The sequence below is a fragment of the Gasterosteus aculeatus genome, chromosome 9 (genome assembly GCF_964276395.1).
Source record: "Gasterosteus aculeatus chromosome 9, fGasAcu3.hap1.1, whole genome shotgun sequence".
Classification (NCBI taxonomy): domain Eukaryota; kingdom Metazoa; phylum Chordata; class Actinopteri; order Perciformes; family Gasterosteidae; genus Gasterosteus; species Gasterosteus aculeatus.
In genome coordinates, this window is record NC_135696.1 from 22,300,580 (window position 1) to 22,323,404 (window position 22,825).

General features: G+C 50.1%; 4 protein-coding genes across 4 annotated transcripts; 3 read left to right on the forward strand and 1 right to left on the reverse strand.

The window, feature by feature from the left end:
- Nucleotides 1-326: 326 nt before the first annotated feature.
- grap2b (GRB2 related adaptor protein 2b) lies at nt 327-3,742 on the forward strand. Its single transcript, XM_078079883.1, has 6 exons — nt 327-462; nt 884-975; nt 1,157-1,279; nt 1,403-1,592; nt 1,718-1,834; nt 3,436-3,742. Exons 1-6 carry the CDS (start codon nt 385-387, stop codon nt 3,595-3,597), a joined length of 762 nt encoding a protein of 253 aa, XP_077936009.1. The 5' UTR covers nt 327-384; the 3' UTR covers nt 3,598-3,742.
- A 491-nt stretch (nt 3,743-4,233) lies between these two features.
- On the forward strand, nt 4,234-8,745 carry fam83fb (family with sequence similarity 83 member Fb). Its single transcript, XM_078079881.1, has 5 exons — nt 4,234-4,926; nt 5,714-5,881; nt 6,774-6,895; nt 7,184-7,914; nt 8,236-8,745. The coding sequence occupies exons 1-5, from the start codon at nt 4,456-4,458 to the stop codon at nt 8,277-8,279; spliced, it is 1,536 nt and encodes a 511-aa protein (XP_077936007.1). The 5' UTR covers nt 4,234-4,455; the 3' UTR covers nt 8,280-8,745.
- Nucleotides 8,746-9,182: 437 nt separating this feature from the next.
- Nucleotides 9,183-15,718, reverse strand: cyth4b (cytohesin 4b). Its single transcript, XM_078079882.1, has 13 exons — nt 15,561-15,718; nt 14,114-14,196; nt 13,963-14,027; nt 13,372-13,438; nt 12,472-12,590; nt 12,274-12,354; nt 11,682-11,794; nt 11,382-11,530; nt 11,020-11,131; nt 10,630-10,706; nt 10,200-10,271; nt 9,921-10,075; nt 9,183-9,804 (listed from the first exon to the last, which is right to left on the reverse strand). The coding sequence occupies exons 1-13, from the start codon at nt 15,577-15,579 to the stop codon at nt 9,723-9,725; spliced, it is 1,194 nt and encodes a 397-aa protein (XP_077936008.1). The 5' UTR covers nt 15,580-15,718; the 3' UTR covers nt 9,183-9,722.
- Nucleotides 15,719-16,746: 1,028 nt separating this feature from the next.
- Nucleotides 16,747-22,349, forward strand: LOC120825510 (ras-related C3 botulinum toxin substrate 2). Its single transcript, XM_078079884.1, has 7 exons — nt 16,747-16,891; nt 19,974-20,045; nt 20,238-20,355; nt 20,629-20,691; nt 20,785-20,944; nt 21,404-21,536; nt 21,837-22,349. The coding sequence occupies exons 1-6, from the start codon at nt 16,800-16,802 to the stop codon at nt 21,532-21,534; spliced, it is 636 nt and encodes a 211-aa protein (XP_077936010.1). The 5' UTR covers nt 16,747-16,799; the 3' UTR covers nt 21,535-21,536; nt 21,837-22,349.
- The last annotated feature ends 476 nt before the right edge of the window (nt 22,350-22,825 follow it).

The window sequence follows — 22,825 nt, forward strand, 5'->3', positions numbered from 1 at the left end:
TGCGTTATATTAAGTATAGTACATAAAGTCAAACTTGACGCGGTCACATGGGATGTTCTCACGTCGTCTCGCCGCTTCACCTTCGTCTACTTCGCCACGTGAGCGCGAGCGGCCAGCAGCGGCAGGAAGCGAGCGCCAGAGCGTCCTGCGAGCCGAGACAGCTCCTCGCTCGACGACTGCAGGGACGAGCTCGCCGTCTACCTGGTGAGGACCATTCTTCCTCCCTCCTCCTCCTCCTGCTCCTCCTCCTCCTCCGGAGGGCTTCCTGTCAGAGTTCCCTCCCTCCTGTGGGATGTGCACGAAGGAGCGTTCCCTGCGCTGACCACGGCGGCCCGGAGACCTCTGGACCTGCGTGTGCTTGGGAAGGTGCTCCGCTCCGTCGCCATGGAGGCTACGGCCAAGTTCGACTACGAAGCTGCGGCCGCCGATGAGCTGAGCTTCAGAAAGGGGGAGCTGTTGGTGGTGAGGACACACACACACACACACACACACACAACCCAGGCATGAATAGCTCTGTGTGTGAGACACAACAACGACGGAGGATTTACATGTCCACGTAAATAACCGTATTTGCATCTGCGTTTGTTGCAGCAGGTTATGAAAATGTTTCACAAACCGTATTGTGCTGCAGGAAGTTTCCTTTAAATATAATACAGTATAATATGGATTTATATGAAACAATACGCCAGTTAGCTCGTTAGCACGTTTCGCTCTCTGCTTCTGTTATCTGGAGCCTGTACGCGGCAGCTGCCCCCCCTCCCACCCTCACCCGTTCACTCAGGAGCTGAAACATCTTCAGGCTCCTCCGGCCTTCAGGCCCGATGGAGTCCAGCGTGGAATCGAACCCAGGTGACCCTGAGCGTTTCTCGTGCGCTTGTGTCAGATGGTGCAGACCTCCGGCGACTGGCTCACGGCCGAGCGCGGCGGATGTGAGGGGCTCGTGCCCAAGAACTTCATCAGCATCCACCTGCCCAGGTAGAAGAGTTCATCTCCACAGGGTGGAGCAGCAACATTAGATGAACAAACAATATTTATAATCTATAACCAAGTAAACACTGATGAGAACTGGTCACCACGAATGAGAGCAGCCGCTAGTTGTGCTAAAGTGCTAACGGCGTGTCCCTCCTCCCTCTGGACCCGCTGGTCTCGCCTGCAGCTGGTACCAGGAGGCCTCCAGCCGCCGGGCCGCCCGGGACCAGCTGATGGGGAAGCCCGAGGGCTCCTTCCTCATTCGGCGGAGCAGTGACGGAGCTCAGAGAGACTTCTCCATCTCAGTCAGGTGTGTGAGCCGCACGGGGGCCTTTCTCCTCCTCCTCCTCTTCCTCCTCCTCCGTCCACGCCCGGGGGCCTCCGATGTATATCATGAATACAGATGAAGCGTGTGTGTGTGGCTCCTCTGCAGATGTGAGGCAGATGTGCAGCACTTCAAGGTGCTGCGGGACAGCAGGGGGCGATATTACCTCTGGATGGAGAAGTTCCCGTCTCTCAACCAGCTGGTGGAATATTACAAATACACCTCCATCTCCAAAAACAGCCCCATATTCCTCCAAGAGGAGAAGCAACAACAACAACAACAACAACCACCACAACAGGTGGGAGAGCTGCTGGAGTGACAGGCTCCTCCCACACGTTTGTATCCATTCATGTATAAATACATCAAATATGAATGAAGACTTTAAATATGATACAAGTGAACCTGTGTGTGTTTTTGTCTCAGAGTCGTCGAGGTTCGGACAGCTCACCCCCCCACGGCCCCCCCTCACCCCCCCACGGCCCCCCCTCACGCCCCCCCGCCCCTCCCACACCCACCCACGGCCCCCCCACAGCTCGACAGGTACGCAGCACCTGGGGGAGGGTCTGTTCTTTAGAGGCGGAGTCGCCCCCCACGAGAAGCTTCCAGTCTACAGGGTGACATCATGCGACAGACACAGTGTGAGAGATGAATGAGCGTTGCATTGTGGGTCTTTGTGATGTCTCATCCCCTTCCTCCTCCTCCTCCTCCTCCTCTGACCCTTCTTCCTCCTTCTTCCTCCTTCTCCTCATCCTCCTCCTCCTCCTCCTCTGACCCTTCTTCCTCCTTCTTCCTCCTTCTCCTCCTGTGACCGTTCTTCCTCCTCCTCCTCCTCTGACCCTTCTTCCTCCTTCTCCTCCTCCTCCTTCTCCGACCTCCTCCTTCTCCTCATCCTCCTCCTCTGACCCTTCTTCCTCCTCCTCCTCCTCCTCCTCCTCCTCTGACCCTTCTTCCTCCTTCTCCTCCTGTGACCGTTCTTCCTCCTTCTCCTCCTGTGACCGTTCTTCCTCCTCCTCCTCCTCTGACCCTTCTTCCTCCTTCTCCTCCTCCTCTGACCCTTCTTCCTCCTCCTCCTCCTCCTCTGACCCTTCTTCCTCCTTCTTCCTCCTTCTCCTCCTGTGACCGTTCTTCCTCCTTCTCCTCCTGTGACCGTTCTTCCTCCTTCTCCTCCTGTGACCGTTCTTCCTCCTCCTCCTCCTCTGACCCTTCTTCCTCCTTCTCCTCCTCCTCCTTCTCCGACCTCCTCCTTCTCCTCATCCTCCTCCTCTCACCCTTCTTCCTCCTCCTCCTCCTCCTCCTCTGACCCTTCTTCCTCCTTCTTCCTCCTTCTCCTCCTGTGACCGTTCTTCCTCCTTCTCCTCCTGTGACCGTTCTTCCTCCTCCTCCTCCTCTGACCCTTCTTCCTCCTTCTCCTCCTCCTCTGACCCTTCTTCCTCCTCCTCCTCCTCCTCTGACCCTTCTTCCTCCTTCTTCCTCCTTCTCCTCCTGTGACCGTTCTTCCTCCTTCTCCTCCTGTGACCGTTCTTCCTCCTTCTCCTCCTGTGACCGTTCTTCCTCCTCCTCCTCCTCTGACCCTTCTTCCTCCTTCTCCTCCTCCTCCTTCTCCGACCTCCTCCTTCTCCTCATCCTCCTCCTCTGACCCTTCTTCCTCCTCCTCCTCCTCCTCCTCCTCTGACCCTTCTTCCTCCTTCCTCCTTCTCCTCCTCCTCCTTCTCCGACCTCCTCCTTCTCCTCATCCTCCTCCTCTGACCCTTCTTCCTCCTCCTCCTCCTCCTCCTCCTCCTCCTCTGACCCTTCTTCCTCCTTCTTCCTCCTTCTCCTCCTGTGACCGTTCTTCCTCCTTCTCCTCCTGTGACCGTTCTTCCTCCTCCTCCTCCTCTGACCCTTCCTCCTCCTCCTCCTCCTCCTCCTCTGACCCTTCTTCCTCCTTCTCCTCCTCCTCCTCCTCCTCTGACCCTTCTTCCTCCTCCTCCTCCTCCTCTGACCCTTCTTCCTCCTTCTCCTCATCCTCCAACTCTTCTTCTCTCCTGAATCGTCTTTCTCCTCCTGCTCCTCCTCGCCCTCCTTCTTCCTTCCTCCTCCTCCTTCTCCGACCTTTCTTCCTCCTCCTCTTCCTCCTCCCCCTCCTCCTCCTCCTCCTCCAGGTCAGAGCTCTGTACTGCTTCGCGGCCGAGGAGAAGGACGAGCTGGAGTTCGGGGCCGGTGATGTCATCGAGGTGGTGGAGTGGTCCGACCCGGTCTGGTGGAGAGGCCGGCTGGGGAGGAGAACCGGCCTGTTCCCCTCCAACTACACCGAGCCCCTCTGAGGAGGCGGAGCTCCGTCATCGCGCTCCGTCAGTCGGGAGACGATAATAAACAAACGCATGACCTTCAGATGATGGTTTCAAATCAAACACATTGATCCAAACGGTGCAGTCAAGGGGCAGAACCTCGGCCTCACACTGCAAAACACTAACCACACTTTACACATCACACACCGGCGCGGCTCAAGATGCCAATTCCTTTCAATTCCAAATCACTGATTGTACCAAACGAATGAGCCAACTGGTTAAACACCAGCTGTAGTATTCAACTCCGCTCAGAGGGAACGACTGAACTTTAACCCCACGTGACTCCGTCACTGCTCCTTTTAACAATCAAAGCATGTGCTCACCTATTAAAGTCATATAATAAAACCTTTTACTCTGCAGAGCAGCTGTTATTGTTGTGATCAATACTTAGTAACAACCTACCAAACGACAATGTGAATCCTTATTGTTTCACTTTCATGAAGACAAAAGTTGTTGAACGTGTTCCAACCGTCTCACCATTTAAAGACACGTATGCTGCGTTCAGGTACACTCGGTAAATAAGGGCTTTCTTTGTTAACGTGACGTAATGAGCAACATTACATTTCTGTTTTGTAAACTTACATCCACGTTTGGATGCTGAGCTTTGGGTTCAGACGTGGAAACATCACAACATTAAGAAGTCCTTCTACTGTATTTTAAACGTCGTTAAACGCGTCCAACGAGCCCCGCCCCCACCCGCCCAGGTGAGAAGACTTCCTTGGGTTAACTCTTTTACCTATCTGACGTCACAGACACGTACGTACGAACCCGAACCGCAGCGGAGGGGGGGTTCTCGCAGCGTTTTCTCTCGGGCTCCAGGACCGGGCCACAGCCATGGCCGAGTCCCAGCTCCAGTGCATGGAGGACGGCCACATCGGGGCCAAGGTCCCGGAGTCCAAGCCCGAGTTCTACTACAGCGAGGAGCAGCGCGCCGCCGTGGAGGAGCTGCTGAGGAGCGGCGACGGCGCCTTCAAGACGCGCCTGAAGGAGGACAACACGAGGGACTTCCTGTCCGCCCGAGAGATCAAACTGGTGGTCGGAACCTTCAGGAAGTACGACCTGGACCCGGACCCGGACCCGGAGAGGGAGCGGGAGCGGGACGCCACCGACGACGCGCACTCGGGGGTCCACTCCACCTACTGGCCCGACATGTCGGACACCGAGGTGCCGCCGCTGGACCTCGGCTGGCCCGGCGGGGGGTTGTTCAGAGGGGTCACGCGCGTGGCCGTGCACACGCACCCGCCCAAAGAGAACGGACCCCACATCAAGGAGGTGGTGCGGCGGCTCATCCAGGAGGCCAGTAAGGTGAGTGTGTGTATATATATATATATATATATATATATATATATATATATATATATATATATATAAACAAATATATATTTATATATATATATATATATCCTCCAGTTAATATCGAGTCACACGTCAGCTGTAATAAACACAGCACCTGTGTACTGGACTTCATATTGTACCTCAATAAACAGATGAAAAGGTTTGTGTGTGTGTGTGTGTGTGTGTGTGTGTGTGTGTGTGTGTGTGTGGGGGGGGGGGGGGGGGGGAAGAGAAAGAAAGAAGAATCAAAGTTCAGGCTGGTTTTAATCTGTAGAATGAAACTTTGACTTATAGGAAAGGCAGTGAGTTATTCTCCCACACACACACACACACACACACACACACACACACACACACACACACGTCATGCGTAACCAGCTGCTCCTCATTGGTCGGTGGCCTCTCGTCTCAGCTGGCGTCTCCTCGTCCTCTCGTGTCCAGTCAGCATTTCTCTCCTCAGTGACTCATCTGAGCCTTTTGTCCTCCACGCGGGGACATTTGTGTTTCAGCACATTTCCTCCTCAATGCAACACACACACAGCTGGTTGCCGTAGTGGTTTTAAATTGTCGCACTCTACTGAGCATTTACTTTTTAACTCGGCGCAGAGACGTCTTCTGCTCCGGCTCACAGAGCGTTTGGGAGCATTTAGTCTCTTTGGAGGGATTTCCGAGGGACTGGAAACCATCAGTGGAGATCTGAGGACTGATCCTAGAGCAGCAAGTGACCCCCTGAATGTGAACTTGTTCCCCCCTGCAGGTGATCGCCATCGTGATGGACATGCTCACAGACGTCCACATCCTGACGGACCTGATGGACGCCGCCTGCCGGCGCTCCGTGCCCGTCTACATCCTGCTGGACCGCCAAGGGGTGCCGCACTTCCTGGATATCTGCAGCCGGCTGCAGATTGGCTCACAGCACCTTGGGGTGAGACGAGAGATGAGTTCAGCAGAGACATGCGGAGGCTTGGCGGTCGGACAGAAGAATGCCGCTGAAGCAGTTTGTTCACCGAGCGCTTTTAAACGAGTCACCTGGTAGTTATGAATGCAAATATAAGTGCCATGAATATTCAAACCACACGCGACAAAACGACAAGCTTGACATAGAAATGGAAGTGAAATGAAAGTGAAAATGATTGAATTCTGGCAAGAGGATTCAGTTTAATTCCACAGTTAGTTTACAGGTCATTTAGCTGTCGCTTTTATCCAAAGCGACTTACATTTTGCCCGGCGAGCAGTCAGTGGTTAGGTGTCTTGCTCAGGGGCACTTCGACGTGGAGCAGCCGGGGCTCGAACCGCCAACCATGCGGTACCCGGCTCACCCTCTCTACTCAATCATAGTGATTATAATTCATTCAATTAGACTTTGCAGCAATGATCTGATACGTATTTATATGTTCTTTTATGTTTAAGGTAGTAAACTTAAGCTTGAATACATGTGTGAAAGTTCTGCTTTAATTCATGTGTCTTGTACACTGCTAGTCGACGTCTGTGGGACCAGACGAGATGCCCCCTGGTGGCCGGGAGATAGAATGCAGCTTTAACACATGAAGCTCTGACTTCACTCTGCAGACCTCAAAGGATTAAAAGACTTGTTCCCAATGTTACAGTTTGTTGTTGGCAAGTTAAGAATAGAACGAGACGTTCACTCATTTTGGGTAAATCCAGCAAACGTCATTTCCTCCTAAAGGAACCGGCCCCCCTGTGACATGGACCATTGAGAGGCGGTGGTGCAGTGAACAGCATGTAACCTGTCTAGCATACCCTGTCCTCCTGTCCTCCTGACCCGCTGTGTCTGCTGTGACCCCGTGTGGCTGCAGAACATCCGGGCCAGAACGCTGGAGGGAACCGGCTTCGCTTTGTCCTTCGGCAGACTGCCGGGTTCCCTCTGCAATAAGTACATGCTGGTGGACGGGGACAAGGTCGCCTTCGGCTCGTTCAGGTGAGGCCGGACGGATTCAACACATACAGCACCTGTTCTCCTTACTGTAGCGTGTTAGCACTGTAGCGTGTTGGCATGCTAGCATTTGCAAAGCCCAAAGACATACTTAGTGAGAAGCTAACGTTTTGAACAAATGAAAATGTCTGATGGCGCTATCCAAAAGGTCACAGGTCATCCTGTCAATCCTTTAATGGTGGGATCGGTCGTCAGCAGCAGGCCTTTGTGTTTGAGCCTCGCTTTCTGTCACATAATGGCACACATGGTCTAATGGACTTGTCTCCGTCCCAGTTTCTCCTGGTGTACGTCTCGCATGGACCGGAACATGATCACCGTGATGTCGGGGCAGGTGGTCGACTTCTACGACCGCGACTTCCGCGAGCTCTACGCCGTCTCCGAGAAGATGGACCTCTACAAAGAGTTCCACGTCAGCCCCCCCGCTGCCAACGCGGCCACGACGCGCTCCAAAGTGGGGACCATCCGGCCGCCGCTACCGGCCACCACGTCCCGCTTCCAGGTCAGCCTCGGGGACTCGCGGAGGGCCAACATCCAGGTGCCGGCGCACAAGTACTACAACCCCAAATACTCACTGGTGTTTGGGGACGTCCAGCGACCAATGGGGTCCCTGCAGGAGCCGGGGCCGACCAGAGGGTCGGATCTGGCTGAGGTTCGTGAGGAGACGGACCCGGCAGGGCCTCTGGTGGCCGGCGGTGAGCAGGTGGACCGGATGAGTCCGTTGCCCTCAGAAGGAGCCGGCGAACACTTCAAGAGCTTTAAGAAGAAGTTTGGATGGACGCCGAAATTCTCCAGGAAGAAACAGTCCAGTAAGGACATTCTGGACAACATGGCGGCGGCCAGTGAGGACCCTTCAACCACGGAATCAAAAAGGACGGATGAGAACGAGGACGACTCTGAGGTGGTCGAGAAATCGAAGAATTTCTCGACGAAGAAAAAGAAGCAACCTAAACTGGGCCGCAGGACGGAATCCGAGCAAACTGTCAACACGGCAGCGGACAGTGAGAGTAAGTCGGGAACAAAGTGGACCGAATGAATAAACCACAACTAGAATGTAGAAACAAATAGTCTTCAGAATCCAAAGACAAAAGTGGGTCAAAAGTCGTCCTATTGAGGGGTTCTGACACCAGTATTTGAAACTCCCCTTAAACAGTGGACAACTTCACGTTGTCAGAACATTTTTATGCTGCTCGGGGAAAAAGAAGCTGTCAATCCTCTCGACCCTTTACGTATCGAACTCTCAGGCAGATGAATACACATTTTATATTTGGTTCACGATGTAGAGTTTAGTGGTGACCGATCTCTCTTTGTTGTTTTTTCTCTTCAAGGTGTTAAAGGTCGTCGTCGAGAAAAAAAATGCAGCGTGTCGTGAGGCGACCACGGAGCGGACTCCCAAAAGGACTTCTTACACCCGCCTTACAGGGGGACCAAACCAATGCACGGTTTCTGCTGGTTGTTGGAGGGTCCTCGGCGCAGAGACAACGAGATATTCGCTGATTTTGGTTGTACTTGGTGTTTCTTTCTGCAAACAGAGGTGGTGTTGAAGGCCTGGTTCAAAGGAGGCTTTTCTCTGTGGACCACTGATTGGTTGGTGTCCATGGTGACAACATTCATCTGACTCGTCAGACCAAAGAAAGTTTGACAGTGTCGCCTGCGTCTTCTGTGCAATACGGCTCTACATTCCTTGTTGTAAGAGAACTGTGAGATAATTCTGCCACATTGTTTACTTCATGTCCTTCTACCCAACCGTTAAGTGGTGGGATCTCTTCTACAGTATTTTATTTTAGTGGCCTCGTAAAATGAAGTCTGGAGTCTGAAAATAAACAGCAACCTGCAAATGTTTTTTCTTTTCTTTAAACTTTTTAGTGCTGATACAACGTTTGAGGTGTAAAACACAAAGCGGCCGCTAGCTGCCTCTCTCACGGCTCGGACCTCACAGAAGAACCGCAGACCTGATGGAGGGTGGAGGGTGGAGAGGGTGGAGGGGGGGGGGGGGGGTGGTGCAACAGTGAAACAGGAAGTCAGCAGCAGCAGTAAGAGGCGTTCACTAGTTTTTGTGACACTTAGTACTTCCTGTGAGAGTTGCATCTGAAAGTTCACCAGAAAGCGGAACAGCGTCTTTGGTTGAGATGAAGCTATTGTTGCTTTACAACACATTTATGCACGCACACACACACCAACAGACACGTACACACAGTACATATGAGAGAGGTGTGGTCTGACAAATATACCTGTCAATTTCCTCCTTTAACCCCAAACAGGATCCAGACGGTGATGTCCTCAAGCAGGAGAATACTTTTATTAAATAATGCGGAGCTATAATACAGTGTAGACTTTGCAGTACAAACAAAAGGGTGGTTTGATGTGATAAAATGTATCTGTATTTACAAAATGAGGCGTGAGCGACCTCCCTCAGTGACACCCAACCACGACGAGCCGTCATGTTTGAGGTCGGTTAGGAGGCTGAGAAACGTCTTCCTCTTTCGTGGCGTCCGGCGAGCTGCCGAGGCGCCCCGCGCTTCATTCCTCCACCCGACCCGCGAAACGAAACCTCACGCGGCAGGCAGATATCAACCAAAAATCAACTTCTCCCTGCAGAAGATACGTCGACACGTTTCAGTGTCTTTTCGCTCTGAAAGTGAGCAACAAAAAACACGTTCATCTTCGACAGTCTGTAAAAAAGGAAGAGGAGTCTCTCTTGTATCCTAGACGACCTCGGTCAGGGTCCATTGTCCGGTGTCCTCCCTCGGCCACGTGGAGGGTGATTAGCGCTGTGCCGCAGTACTGTCCATGTCCACAAGGGGCGCCAGCCCGCTCAGTCCTGAGGAGCTTGGTTTATCACCTTCTTCTTGCGTACCGAGACCAGGTCGTAGAACGGGTCTTTGGTGATACTCGCTCTGTTAGAAGTAAAGAGCAGCCAATGCAGCATTAGTGTGTGCATATATTCTATTGTCGGTTCATGTACAACGCTGCCATTTGTGTGTGCGTCCTCCCAACGTGTGTGTGGTCTGACCTGATGGCCTCGATCCAGGAGTCCCTCTCCTCGGCGCCGGCGGCACAGATGGTGTAGGACTGATGCTTCCCCTCCACCACTCGGCCGTCCGTCTCCGTTTTACACGCCTTGATCTTCTGCCCTCGACTGTTGGGGTTGTACAGCTCCAGACAGTACTACACAACGGCAGAGACACGCAACCAATCAGTCTGCGTATTGAAAATCCGGCGAGCTGCCTCCACAGGACCCATGAACCGCTGACATCGATAAAACAGGCGAAAGCTCGGCTGACCACAGTACCGGTTTGCGAGGATATGGCACTTCTCTCACGCAGAGGTTCTCTAGGGGGATGATTCCTCGGGGCTCTTTGTCCTGCAGACATTTTAAAATGAGACGGACTGAGTCAGACGGTGGGTCCATCGGTGGCTTTTCCGGGCATATTGACAATAAGGGTTCCGGGGATAAGAGTCCTGCTGAAATCTCCACATGTCAAAGGTTCTTTATAACACATTGTTCCCTGAGATCTCGCTGTCTTTAAGTCTTATTGTGGAGGGAAGCACCAAATCTGTGTAAAAGAGTCATCAAACTCAAAATCGGAGAAACCTCTGGCTCATAAGATATTTGAATACGTTCATTACATTATGATTTACGACCGGTACAACTTGACACACTGCTGCATGTGGTCTCTTCCCGTCTCAGAAGACCGTCAAGGAGACTTAAAATATCTTACAGTGGTGAACTCAAAGTAGTAGAGGCAGCTGTCAGTCAGGATGAACCATCGCCGCTTCCACGTCTTCACCCGACCGCCTGGAATTCAGAGGGCGCAAAATAAAGATGTTTTAAATACTCTTTATGTTTCTTTGGGAGTTTGCGTAACTTAACAAGTTGACCAAAAGACGCACTATTGAGGTCATCGGTTTGAAGTCAAGCAGTGTTTTGCCTACTTTTTGGTAAAACCCAACATTGCGTCATTTTCTGACCACTTCCTCTGCTTCCCATGTTCATTCTTTGATGTAGCATAGCAACACAGAGCTCATTTAAACCTCCTCTTGTGGGGTTCAGAGACATTTACATAATACCGATTCATGACGCATCCTACAGCTTTGGAGAGACATTTTACCAAGTTTGAGGAGCCATCCTTCTCTGTCAGGGTTGAAGAAGGTGTGAGTCAGATCATTCCCGTCGTCCTCTGGGATCTTGAAAGGCTCGTTGCGAATGCTCTCGAACAGTTTCTGAGAAGATGAAGGTAAGAGAAAAGGGCAGAGTAGTAAAACCTAAAAGTTAAGGCCTGAACAGCATTCAGAGTGTGTTTGAATGTTGAGTGACGGCGGATGAGATGTTCTTTCTTTAGAGTGAGACGTTCATTGCAGAAACTCACCATGCAAACATTTTACTTTTGTTTTAAAAATGCTTGAAAGACGTTGAAGCTCGTATCGTGTTTTGGGCGGATCTGAGTATCTTCCTGTGATCGGAGGTTCTCACCGTGAGCAGGTCAGTAGGCAGATCCTCTCCGTTGTTGATGCCTCGGTTCATGGAGATGAAGCGCTCCACAGGAGTCTTGTCCTTCACGTTGGGGTTGTGGAGGCTGGTGTTCAGCATGATGATGGCGAAGGACAGGATGTAGCACGTGTCTGAAAGGACACGCAAAGAATCAAAGACAGCCGCACAATGCTCAAGAGAGACGGACCTGGAACCAAACCAAAGGTGACCATTTAATGTCAAAAACACACACGTGTTCACAAACTGACATATGCAGGCCACAGAGGAAGTAGTGGAGCTCACCAGTAGACTGGAAGACACGAGCGTTACAGTCGCAGTAGCGCGTGGCGAAAGCCTCCATCATACGGTCAATCTTCTGGGCCTCGCCGGGCAGCCGGAAGCTCCACAGGAACTGTCTGTCACACAAAACACGCCGATGACATGAACCTCGGCATGCGTAGTATGTTCGTGTTCGGGAGAGGCGTGTGGAGAGGCAGGGACACGGATTATTACCTCAGTGATAATGGTGACACTTACATACATGTACATACAAACACACAGGAAGTGCTGTCAATCATTGTGGACGTTAGATACCAGTCTGTTAACGCAACAACGTTCATGAGGAAAATATCTTGGTTTAGGTTCAAATTAGTAGGTTTGGAACATTCAAAGACATTCAAACATGAACCTTTGGTATTAAATGAGACGTGAATGGTCAATGTTTGTTAACGTTGTAAAAGAAGACAGAATTCGTGTTATAAGTTGATGGTCTTTGTGTGAGGAGTCGATGCGAGCGCCACAGGCTTGTGCTTGTGTTGGTGGTGGTGGTGACGACCATGAGGCGGATGATGAGTCAGGCCGGATGGGAGGGGAGGGAAGGTGAGCGGGATCAGACCTGAGGGCTTGGACCAGGTTCAGGTCGGAGAACTCGTGCAGCTCCACAAAGGCCTTCAGGGTCTGGAGGTGGAGCTCGTCCCTGTGGGACAAATGAGGGGGTGCTGTTCATTTTTTCTCCCTCGGCTCCTCCCCTTTCCTGTCCTCCTGCTTGTCACTCTCCACCATTACTCCTCCTCCTCCTCCTCCTCCTCCTCACCTTTCTCCGAGAAACTCTCCAATGGCCGTCTTGTTGAGTCCCTCCTCCTTGTAGAGGAAATCAGCGATGGACTGAGCACCTCCATCCAGCAGCTTGTTCTCCACCAGGTAGTTGATGCCCTGCAGGCAAACACACAGACACACACACGCAAACACACACACACACACACACGCACACACACATGCACACACACACACACACACAGACAAAAGCATTAGTTTCCTGGAAGTCTACACTTGTACTTCTGCGTTCTCAGATACAGATACGTGTGTGTATGTGTGTACGAGTGTGCGTCGCTGTTATTTGTGTTGAGTTTCAGAATGAGCTCATCTCCGGTTGCTGGGCAGCTTCCGTAATCCTAATTCCTTAAAACAGATTCCTCTTCCTCTTTCTCCTCCGTGAGGAACGATGCTGACCGTATTTGTTGTGGACTCTGATGCAGCCTTGATTCCTGCAGACGGACGAACAGGAAGGAGCTTTGCATACGTGACGATATGTGTCCATAATAATGTATCATAAATACAAATCATGTCTCATATGATCATATCTTAGTTTATCGTATGTCATCATATCTAAACGACATCTTTTAGGACCTCAGGGTGAAAGAAGAGACACTAATGGATCTAATGAATCCTTTTGGGGCGACGCCTCTTAGAGTTCAGTGCATAATCTACAATATGTTAACAATGACTTGCAAAAGCAGGAAGGAAACCAGGATCTTTATCCGGGAATCAAACGTCTTTAGTCGGCGAACAGAAGCCACTTGATGACATTTGACTGTGTGTTTTGTGTCTGCAGCTCCGTGTGGTTGAGTGACAGGAAGTCCGCACAGAGAGAAAGAGCTCAGTCATTTTGAAATATACAGCAACGCCTCGCAGCCTCTGAGCGGCGTGAGCCCACCTTCCTGGGGTCCATGTTGAACTTCTTCTTCCCGTTGGAGAACTGCTTGCTCTTCTCCTCCGTCTTACTGCAGGGAAGAAAACGACCGTTTAAGAACGACTGAATCGTTCTAATCATTTCTATTCTTTTTATTTCAATTCTATTTTTCAGTTCTGTGAGACTTTCGCCTAAAAAGCAAATTAATTTCCTCACAAAAGCTCCTGTGGACTTTGGCCATAACCGTGATAACTACGCGGTGCTTCATATTGCAATAATCAGTAGCCATGTTAATCCTTTATTTGGTTATTTAGTAACTTATTTATCCCCCAAACTCTTTATTTTCCTTCCAATCTTTGAAAACATGTCATTGTTGATAAGAGCGTGATGTGAACTGGACGCGTGGTGGTCGGTGCTGATGTTAGACCTCAGAGATCATCGTCTATAGACAACTTATCAACAGACATCTATTCATATCTAAGTGATGAAAACTAGCTGCGTTATTGGCTTGATGTCGTTTTTTAACTCATAGTGAAGAGGGAAAGAATAAGGAGGGATGGACGTCAACGGGAGACTCTCATTCTGGACAATAAGATGATTTGGTTTGGAACTCACTTCTCCTCCGCTGACTCGAAGGTGAGCACATCCGCCATGATGCTGTCAATCTCCATCTTCAGCTTCTGAGGGGGAGAAAAGGCTTCGGTATCGACGTGTTTCCTGGGGGGGGGGCAGCATGAAACAGCAGAACCTTTCTGTGTGCGTGTACCTGGATGTCATCCAGAAGGCTCTTCTTATACGCCTTGATGCTCTCCATCTCCATCTTCTCGGCGGCTGTGAAATCGGAGGAAACTGCACAAAGGGACACGGGGGAATCGGTCAGGCGGCGTCACAGGAACTCGGACGTGACGATCGGATGAGCGCTCAGTAACCCGAATGCGTGAACCCCGCCGCAGCAGGAAGGGCGACGACGTCGCAAGCGGTCACTTGGTTTTGAATGAACACACACGGGCGTGTTTACAGACGCACTGGATGGAAGCGCGAGTCGCAGAGGACACGGCGATGCAAATAGAGGACGGACGACTCTTTGAAACCATAAATATACGTTCAAAACATGTGTCCCTATTGACAGAAATACTATTTAAATATTATATTTAGACATATAGGGCGGCACGGTGGCGTGGTGGTTAGCACTGTCGCCTCACAGCAAGAAGGTCCTGGGTTCGATTCCGCCCAGTGGCCTTTCTGTGTGGAGTCTGCATGTTCTCCCCGTGTCTGCGTGGGTTCTCTCCGGGTTCTCCGGCTTCCTCCCACAGTCCAAAGACATGCTCTGGGGATCAGGTCAATTGGGGACTTTAAATTGCCCGTAGTTGTGTGAATGTGAGTGTGAATGGTTGTGTGTCTCTGTGTTGCCCTGCGATTGGCTGGCGACCAGTCCAGGATGAACCCTGTCTATCGCCCGAAGTTGGCTGGGATGGACTCCAGCCCCCCCGCGACCCTGTGTGCAGGATAAGCGGTCTGACAATGGATGGATGGATTTAGACATATATTCTAAACAGGAGGCCGTCGTGTCCGTGTTATTTATTTGTTAATGGTATCTAACCCGTCCGGAGGATCGTGTGAGCGCGTCCAGCAGAGAGCTCCTCCCACGACACAAACGTGGGACTCGTAGAACCTTTCAGTGGGAATGATTTGACATTATCATCAGAGCGGCTGTGCGGCCGAAGGGGGGAGGGGGGAGGGGGGGACGCGGCGGTTTCTCAGCGTCTGAGTGAAGTCAGGGCCTGAAGTCAACCACGGGGTTTCACTTCCTGTTCAGGACTTCCACATCTCCGCCCTTCCTCTGCCCACTTTGCGCAACCTTTGCGTGCACCACCCATCTCCCGGGCGGATGGTCTCCATGTCCGACCCAAGAGGGCAACTTTTGTGCTGTTGTTGGTGTTCGGGCCTCTTTCCCATCATGCATTTTGACGACTGTGCACCATTAATACGACAGATAGAGGAAATTAAAACTGAGCGAAAGGCTGAAATTCATTCCTGACATTTTTCTGTAAAGTCACTTCTGTAAGATGAAACCGTCCATTCGGCGGCTCTGAGCTTTAACACATGACGTTCACTTCACAGGTAGTCGATCTTCACTCAATAAGGACAAAAACACGTCAAGTCTCTCAAACGAAACGTGCAACGTGAGAAGCAGCGATAAAAGAGGGTCTTACCCATTTGGCAATCAGTCATTTATGTCCGAGGGGATGAATCCAGGAGGCTCGATGCGCTGGCTCCCCGACACACAGTGACACTAGAATGAAGCAGATGTTGTCTATAAACCCCACCTCCTCCATCACAACATCACTGACAGAGTGACAGCTGGCCTTCAAAATAAAACACCTCGATGGGAGGGTTGAACCTGCACAAGACTCGGGGCTGATGTCACGTGACTGATGGTGGAGAAGGAAGCGGAGAGGAGGCCACACGGCGCAGCGCAGCGATCTGCTCTTGCTTTGGTTTTCTCAGGTGGAGCTGACGGAGATCAGTCAATGAAATCAAAGGGAACAGGAAGTGGCTTTGGACGCAGTTGATGGACAAAGAAACATATCTGCATTCGTCACTTTCCCGGATGAGACTCTTATTTTGAAAGTGTCTCATTGTGTCGTCCTAAGTGGGCCTCGGCGTAAACATCTGCAGCATCCCTGCTCTGTGTGACGGATGCAGATGTGGCACATCCCTCAGTTAGTCCTGTTCCACGCCGCTGATCCGCCCAGGAGATCCGTCTCCAAGACAACCGCACTATTGACAACAAATATATTCACAAAAGGTGTATTTTTTAAACATATTATCAGCGGAATCGTTTCTCTTGTAAAAGAAAATTCTCCTTTTAAAGAATAATATTAAAATAACGATGGATGTTGTGTATTGTGCACATGTCCGGAGTTGTGCGCGTGTTGCTGATGGAGAAAGACGAAGCTGAGGCGCCATCTAGTGGTAAGAAGGGAGATCACAGGTGAGCTTTATAAAATAAGACACACTAAGTTACTCCTTCAAGTGTGTTTCACTGCGTCTTCATTTATTTACGTATTACAAAATACAAGTCGTTAAATGTGTTGTTGTGTGTTTGTGTGTATCGCTATGTGTGCTGTAGTAGTATTAGAAATAGTCAGTACTAGTGCTATTGTACTATTGTGTCTATTTTTACCACTTGGACAACTAACGTTAAAACGCTTTGTCTGACGTATTTCTGTGTTGTGTTTGTGTGTTTGTGTGTTTGTGCGTTTGTGCGTTGAGCGGAGCTCCTCGTCCGTTCGCTGTTTGCACAAGTTCCGTTGTTCAGAGGAACAAAAGAGAAAAAAAGAGATTGGTGCAAAAATGAAGGAAGAGAAGCTGAGGGGGGAGGAGGAGGGGGAGGGAGGGAGGGAGGGGGGCGTGCAACGGCGTGCAGCGCTTCCTGTCCTCGCTCGCTGATGTGCGTCTCGCAGCGCGCTCGCTGTCACAGTGAGGAGCCGACGCAGCGGAACAGGATGCAGGCTATCAAGTGTGTGGTCGTGGGAGACGGGTACGCCGCTCTTCTTCTACTTTTACACTGTTATCACTTCTGCTGCTTCCCACAGGCGTTGACCGGTGGGGGGGTCGGGGGGTCAGGGGGTCAGGGGTCAGGGGGGTTGTTTGATGGAAATGGTGGCGCGGCCTGGAGAAGCAGCTCGGTAGGAGGGCCGCCCAGACGTGGCGCCCCGTCGGACTGAGCCGCTGGAGGTTTGTGGGGTGTTTTGACAGAACGGCGCGGAACGCTGCATGCTGGGACACGCCGCGCTGCCCCCGAGCACCGACAGCTGGATGGAAGGTACAGAGAGAGAGAGAGAGAGAGAGAGAGAGAGAGAGGGAGAGAGAGAGGGGGAAGGTCTTCATGGTGAAGTCGGGCTTGTGACGCCACGAGGAGATGAATCTGTCGGGGAAGAACTGTAAGATGATTCGTTTGTCACCTCAGAGATAAAAAAACTCTTTTTGATTCTTCAAGGTGCAGCAAACATGGCCGGCTGTCAGGATGGGGGTGGGCCGGGGGGCCGGGGGGGCCGGAGGGGGAGGGGGCGGGGTTCTGAAGCGGAAGTGCACGGGCCGTTACTGCAAGAGCGCAGCGTCAGACGAAGTCGACCATTTCCAGGTCGACGTTTCCTGGCGTGGAACGTTTCGTTATTTGCAACTGACGAGCAAAGTTTGGTTCTTCAACCTTTGAATATTCTATGACGGTTTGTCTGTTCGGGTGTTCGTCGTTGTCACCATGACGATGGACTCATCCTAAAGTCTGAGCCCAACAAGGGTCCCATGCGGCCCAAACAGCGACCGTGACCATCTGTCCATCAGCTCGACGATCAATAAGACAAGGTGGACGCGTTGGACAAATGACTGTGGGCGTGAACTGTTATTTAGAATTCCCCATGACGCGTCTGTGACCCCCCCTCCGTCCGTCTCCGTTTATTGCACTAGCAGATATCTGTTCATATGTATAATGTTTATGTAGATATAAAATATATCTTTATAAACAAGTAAAATCGTATCGTGATGAAACTCTAGAGTTGGAGAGCAAACGTCGTCGTTGGTCGCCGCTCTTTTTCTCGCTCAGTGAGCAAAAAAAAAAAGCAGTTTCAAAGCAGGTCTGTCGCTTTAGCTCCGCCTTCCCTCTGTGGAGGACCAATCGCGGTGGAGTAACTGTGGCCCACCTTAGATCCCCCCCAGGTCTTAATTGACCGCAGGGTTTTCTTTGTAAATCGTGGATGTGTTTCACTCAAGTAGTCCAGAGTTTAACACTTAATCTTGAAGGAGGAAGTAGGAAGCAGGAAGTAGGAAGCAGGAAGTAGGAAGCGCCCTCACGACAGACGGGTTTGTTTATTCGTCACTGAACTCGTGTGCTTCCATAGTTAAAAAAAATATCAAATGACCGATTTCCATCAACACAACTTACTCGTTTTATTGCCTAAAAATAACAGTAAATGTCGCTGGACTTTTCATTACATGTATGAACTTTTTAAAGAGGACACAGAGACAAAGGCAGCTGAACATCAATGACCAGTAAACGACAGCGTGTGTGGAAATGTCTCAGTTTACAGCTGCCAACATCTGCCAACATCTGCCCGTCACCGACGCCGGGATTTGTTGTTTATTTGTAAAATTGTGAGACGGAATAATCCGGAATTCACCGGCTCAGAGGAAACTAAAGCTAGCGGCTAGCTTAGCATCGCGCTGCAGCCTCCGCCGTTTAAAGAGAAGCCACATTGTCTGTTTGCGGTGTGACGCAGCCGGACGGAGCTTCTGTTGAGACAGAGAAGAGGAAGTTAGTCCCGGGGGGGGGGGTTGCACTGCTCACATGCTGATGATTTACAGCCGTGTTACAGCCGTGTTACAGCCGTGTTACAGCCGTGTTACAGCCGTGTTGTTGTTGGTCCAAACAAACACGTCGAGTGCATTTCAATAGAAACACCGTTTTCTTCTTCCCTCCTCCATCACTAAAGAAATGAACTCCATTACTACAAAACGCGTGAGAGAAACGCAGCTTCGCGGCTGTTGGGTCACGTCTGGTGTCTGGAGCAGAAAAGGGAACAACCGCTTCACGTTTTTCCTTCCAGCTGTGAAAAGTTTTCAACAATCCAATCACGTGACGCGTCAGCTGCGATTTTGAGGATTTGAGTGGAATCGGACCAACTGCGTCGTCCGGTTTCGTGTTTGCAGAAGCAGAAATTAGGGTCCGTTTACTCTTTAAATGGCGGGATGAGAATGGTCCAAAGACACAACCCGTGGCTTGAGCTGTGTACGTGCGTCAGGCCTCCATGTGAGGAGGAAGTGCTCACGGTTTGGTACTGAGACAGACAGGAAGCGTGTTTCTGTGACGGTTTACGAGACTCCAACCCGAAGGACGGAGACCAAACCAGAGCGAATGGCGAGGAAGGAGAGAGCGCCTGGGGGGGGTCATGGGAGGTCAAACCCGATAACGTGAGGAAGAGACGAGATGCAGCTGGAACATCGACGGCTCGGCTGGTTCCCTTTTTCTGAAATACGCCCTGAAACCGATCACTTCCTGTTTGACTCGCGAGCTGCCGACAGCCGCGTGGTTTCACCAACGGCTCCATTCGCTTTGACCAAACACCAGGTACATGCAGGGGTGGAACAAGTACTATAGTTACCTCCGTGTACGTTGGTAGTACCAGTACAAGTATAAATACAGCATAGTACTTGTGGAAATGTACTTAGATACATTCCACCCAGTTCTCAAATAACTTTAGTTCGCTATACTAACTAATTAAAACTAAATAGTTCCTTTTCCACGTAAATGCCCCCCCAGGCCACGACTTCTGACTGCTTGTTGAAGGGGGGGGGGGGGCAGGTTGAAACTCGCTCTCTGCGCTCCGCCGACACGTGACGCTTTTTGTCTTATGTAACCTGATGTCATGTAATAACACATAGAACAGAAGATGTTGTCTTCATGTTATTCTCACTGTTTGTAGAACTTTATCCTGAATGTTTTCTGGACCATGACGATCTTCACCGTCGTGCATTTACATGCAATTCTCCACTACCACAAATATTGTAGATAGTACTGTACAGTACTGTTGACGGGACTCTCTGTGTCTTTCTACTGTGTGATTCAGAGCGGTGGGAAAGACATGTCTCCTGATCAGCTACACGACCAACGCCTTCCCCGGCGAGTACATTCCCACCGTGTGAGTATCCGTGTGGAGGAGCACACGCTTCTGTGTGGACACTAAACCAGCACACTGATGATAGTAGTAAAGTTAGACACAATACACATAATGAGATATATAATATCATTTCAATGGAATGAGAAGAGCAAATCAAACGAGGGGTCCTCATGCCCCCCCCCCCCCCCCCCCCACTGCCCCTCCCTACCCCAGGTTTGACAACTACTCGGCCAACGTGATGGTGGACAGCAAGCCGGTCAACCTGGGCCTCTGGGACACAGCTGGACAGGAAGACTACGACAGGCTCCGCCCACTGTCCTACCCACAGACGGTGATCACACACACACACACACACACACACACATCTCCTCAGCCTCCCATTGTAATGACATCTGCAGGATCCATAAACATCTCAGTAGGCTGCGAGCAGAAGAAGAAGAAGATGATGAGAGATGAATGAGATGTTTTTTCTTCATTTTAAAATAAGACATTATGGAATCTTATTAGGTCACATCAACCAGAACTTAAAAAGGTCCATAATGTTCTTCTCAATAAGATGAGTCCCTCTGTGGCGTCCTTCTGACCTCCTGGTCTCTCCGTGCAGGACGTCTTCCTGATCTGTTTCTCCCTGGTGAGCCCGGCGTCCTACGAGAACGTCCGAGCCAAGGTGAGTCCCGTCTGAGCTACGTCATGTGGACCTTTCCCTTCGTGTCCTCCCTCCTCGCTCCCTTCTCACTTGTCTCCTTTGAATTGTGTCCAGTGGTACCCGGAGGTTCGCCACCACTGCCCCTCCACCCCCATCATCCTGGTGGGCACCAAGCTGGATCTGAGGGACGAGAAGGACACCATCGAGAAGCTGAAGGAGAAGAAGCTGGCCCCGATCACCTACCCTCAGGGCCTGGCTCTGGCCAAGGAGATCGGTGAGAGGCGGTGTCCACGTTCTCCGCTCCACCTTCTCGTGTCTCTTCTGGTTTGGATGGACAAATAAATGTGACTGAAGTCACTTCTCATCCATCTATGAATATGTATTAAATCCAGTAATAGGTAATAGCTTAGGTGTAACATATGTGTTACTACTACATTGATATAGTACAGAAAAGCCTGATCGTTTAATGAGTTAATAGTAATAACAGTTAATATTGAAGCACAAAAACTCAAATGAATGATTATTATTGAGCAATCCACGATGAAATCAGACGAAATACAAATAAAACTGAATTCTCTTGTTTGCAGGCTGGAAACCAAGTTGTTTAGCAAGAAGAATCTAATATGTGACGTTCTGTTGGATCTGCAGCTCAGCCAGACATCAGTGATCTTCTTGACTTCCTGGTTCCAGGTGATTCACCCGTTTACGCTCAGTCTCTCTGGTGACTTCTCAGATTCGGTGAAGTACCTCGAGTGCTCGGCTTTGACCCAACGCGGCCTGAAGACGGTGTTTGACGAGGCCATCCGGGCCGTCCTCTGTCCTCAGCCCACCAAGGTCAAGAAGAAGCCCTGCTCGCTGCTCTGAAGGTGAGACGGAGCAGAGAGGGACGTGGTCCTCGGACAGGTGAAAGTGTCCCAGCCAGGGTTCTCTTCCAGGTTTACTGGGCTTGTTACGTTCTCTAAGTTCTGGATGTGTATTAGATTAACTGACCTTTAGTCTCCTAAGAGAAGGTCCTGCTTCTGTTGAGTCAGCTCCTCCGGCCCAAATAACTTGTGCTTGTTGATTATTAATGGAAGAAGCAGACGTGTCGGAATGTCGTATTTAGCAGATCGGTCTGGTGCACCATGCTGATTTATATGGACTGCGTTGTTTTTGGGTTCTTGCAGGACCAGAAAAGAAGATCTTCAGACCTTCAGACCTTCAGACCGAAGTCGAAGAAGAAGATGTTAAAGTTCTGTCATGTTTCTAAAAGAAAACTGCAGTTTTCACCAGATAAAATACATTTTGCTTTTGCAGTTATGCTGAAGGGGAGCAGAGCTTTCTGCTCGTCATGCTGGGATTGAATTTTAAAAAGCTTTATAGCAGCCGGCAGAATCTCTGTATACGATACAAATAGAAGGCAATGAATCCCTGAATGAGGATTCACTGCGTTCATACATTCACATGGTTCAAATGTCAGCTTCATGCAAAGCGTCCTTCAGGGCTTCTCAAAGGTAATATTTGGTCCTGAGATCAAAGTGGTTCATAAAGTATTTCAACTGTTCTTTTGACGAACAATGAAAAAACACAAGGATGAGGAATGTCGTTTTTCTACGAGCAGGAAGATGAACAATGTTGTACCTGAATAACAGTTATTATTTGTTTGATATTAAAATAAAATACATTTCATCCAGAAAAAACACCCGCCGTGAAACTTAATGTGGGTGTGAACCAAGGTTATTATAGTTAAATTTTCACTATTATTTTTATTTAGTTTTGACTTTTTGTTTTCAATTTCAGTTTAGTTTTAATTAGTTTTTAAAGTGGGTTTGCTAGTTTAGTTTTTATTTTTTGAAAATGCTTAGTTTAGTTTTCATTAGTTTCAGTATTAGTTTTAGTCTTTACCGCAGAATGTAACAGACCGGGGGGGTGTGGGGGGGGGGGGAGGGGGGGGTCAGGGAAGCTTCATTTTTTGCTTGAAAAAACAAAATGCTCAAAAATGAATTGTAGATACAAGCTGTAATAAGTAATAAAAACTCCCTTTTAAAAAATGTATTTAGGACAGATGAACAGCCATCCACAAAAGACAACTATGAAATATGTGTCAGTCAGTGTGTTTGTGTCATTAACCAGAAAACGCCCACTGGATACAAAAATATCAACAACAGAACATGAA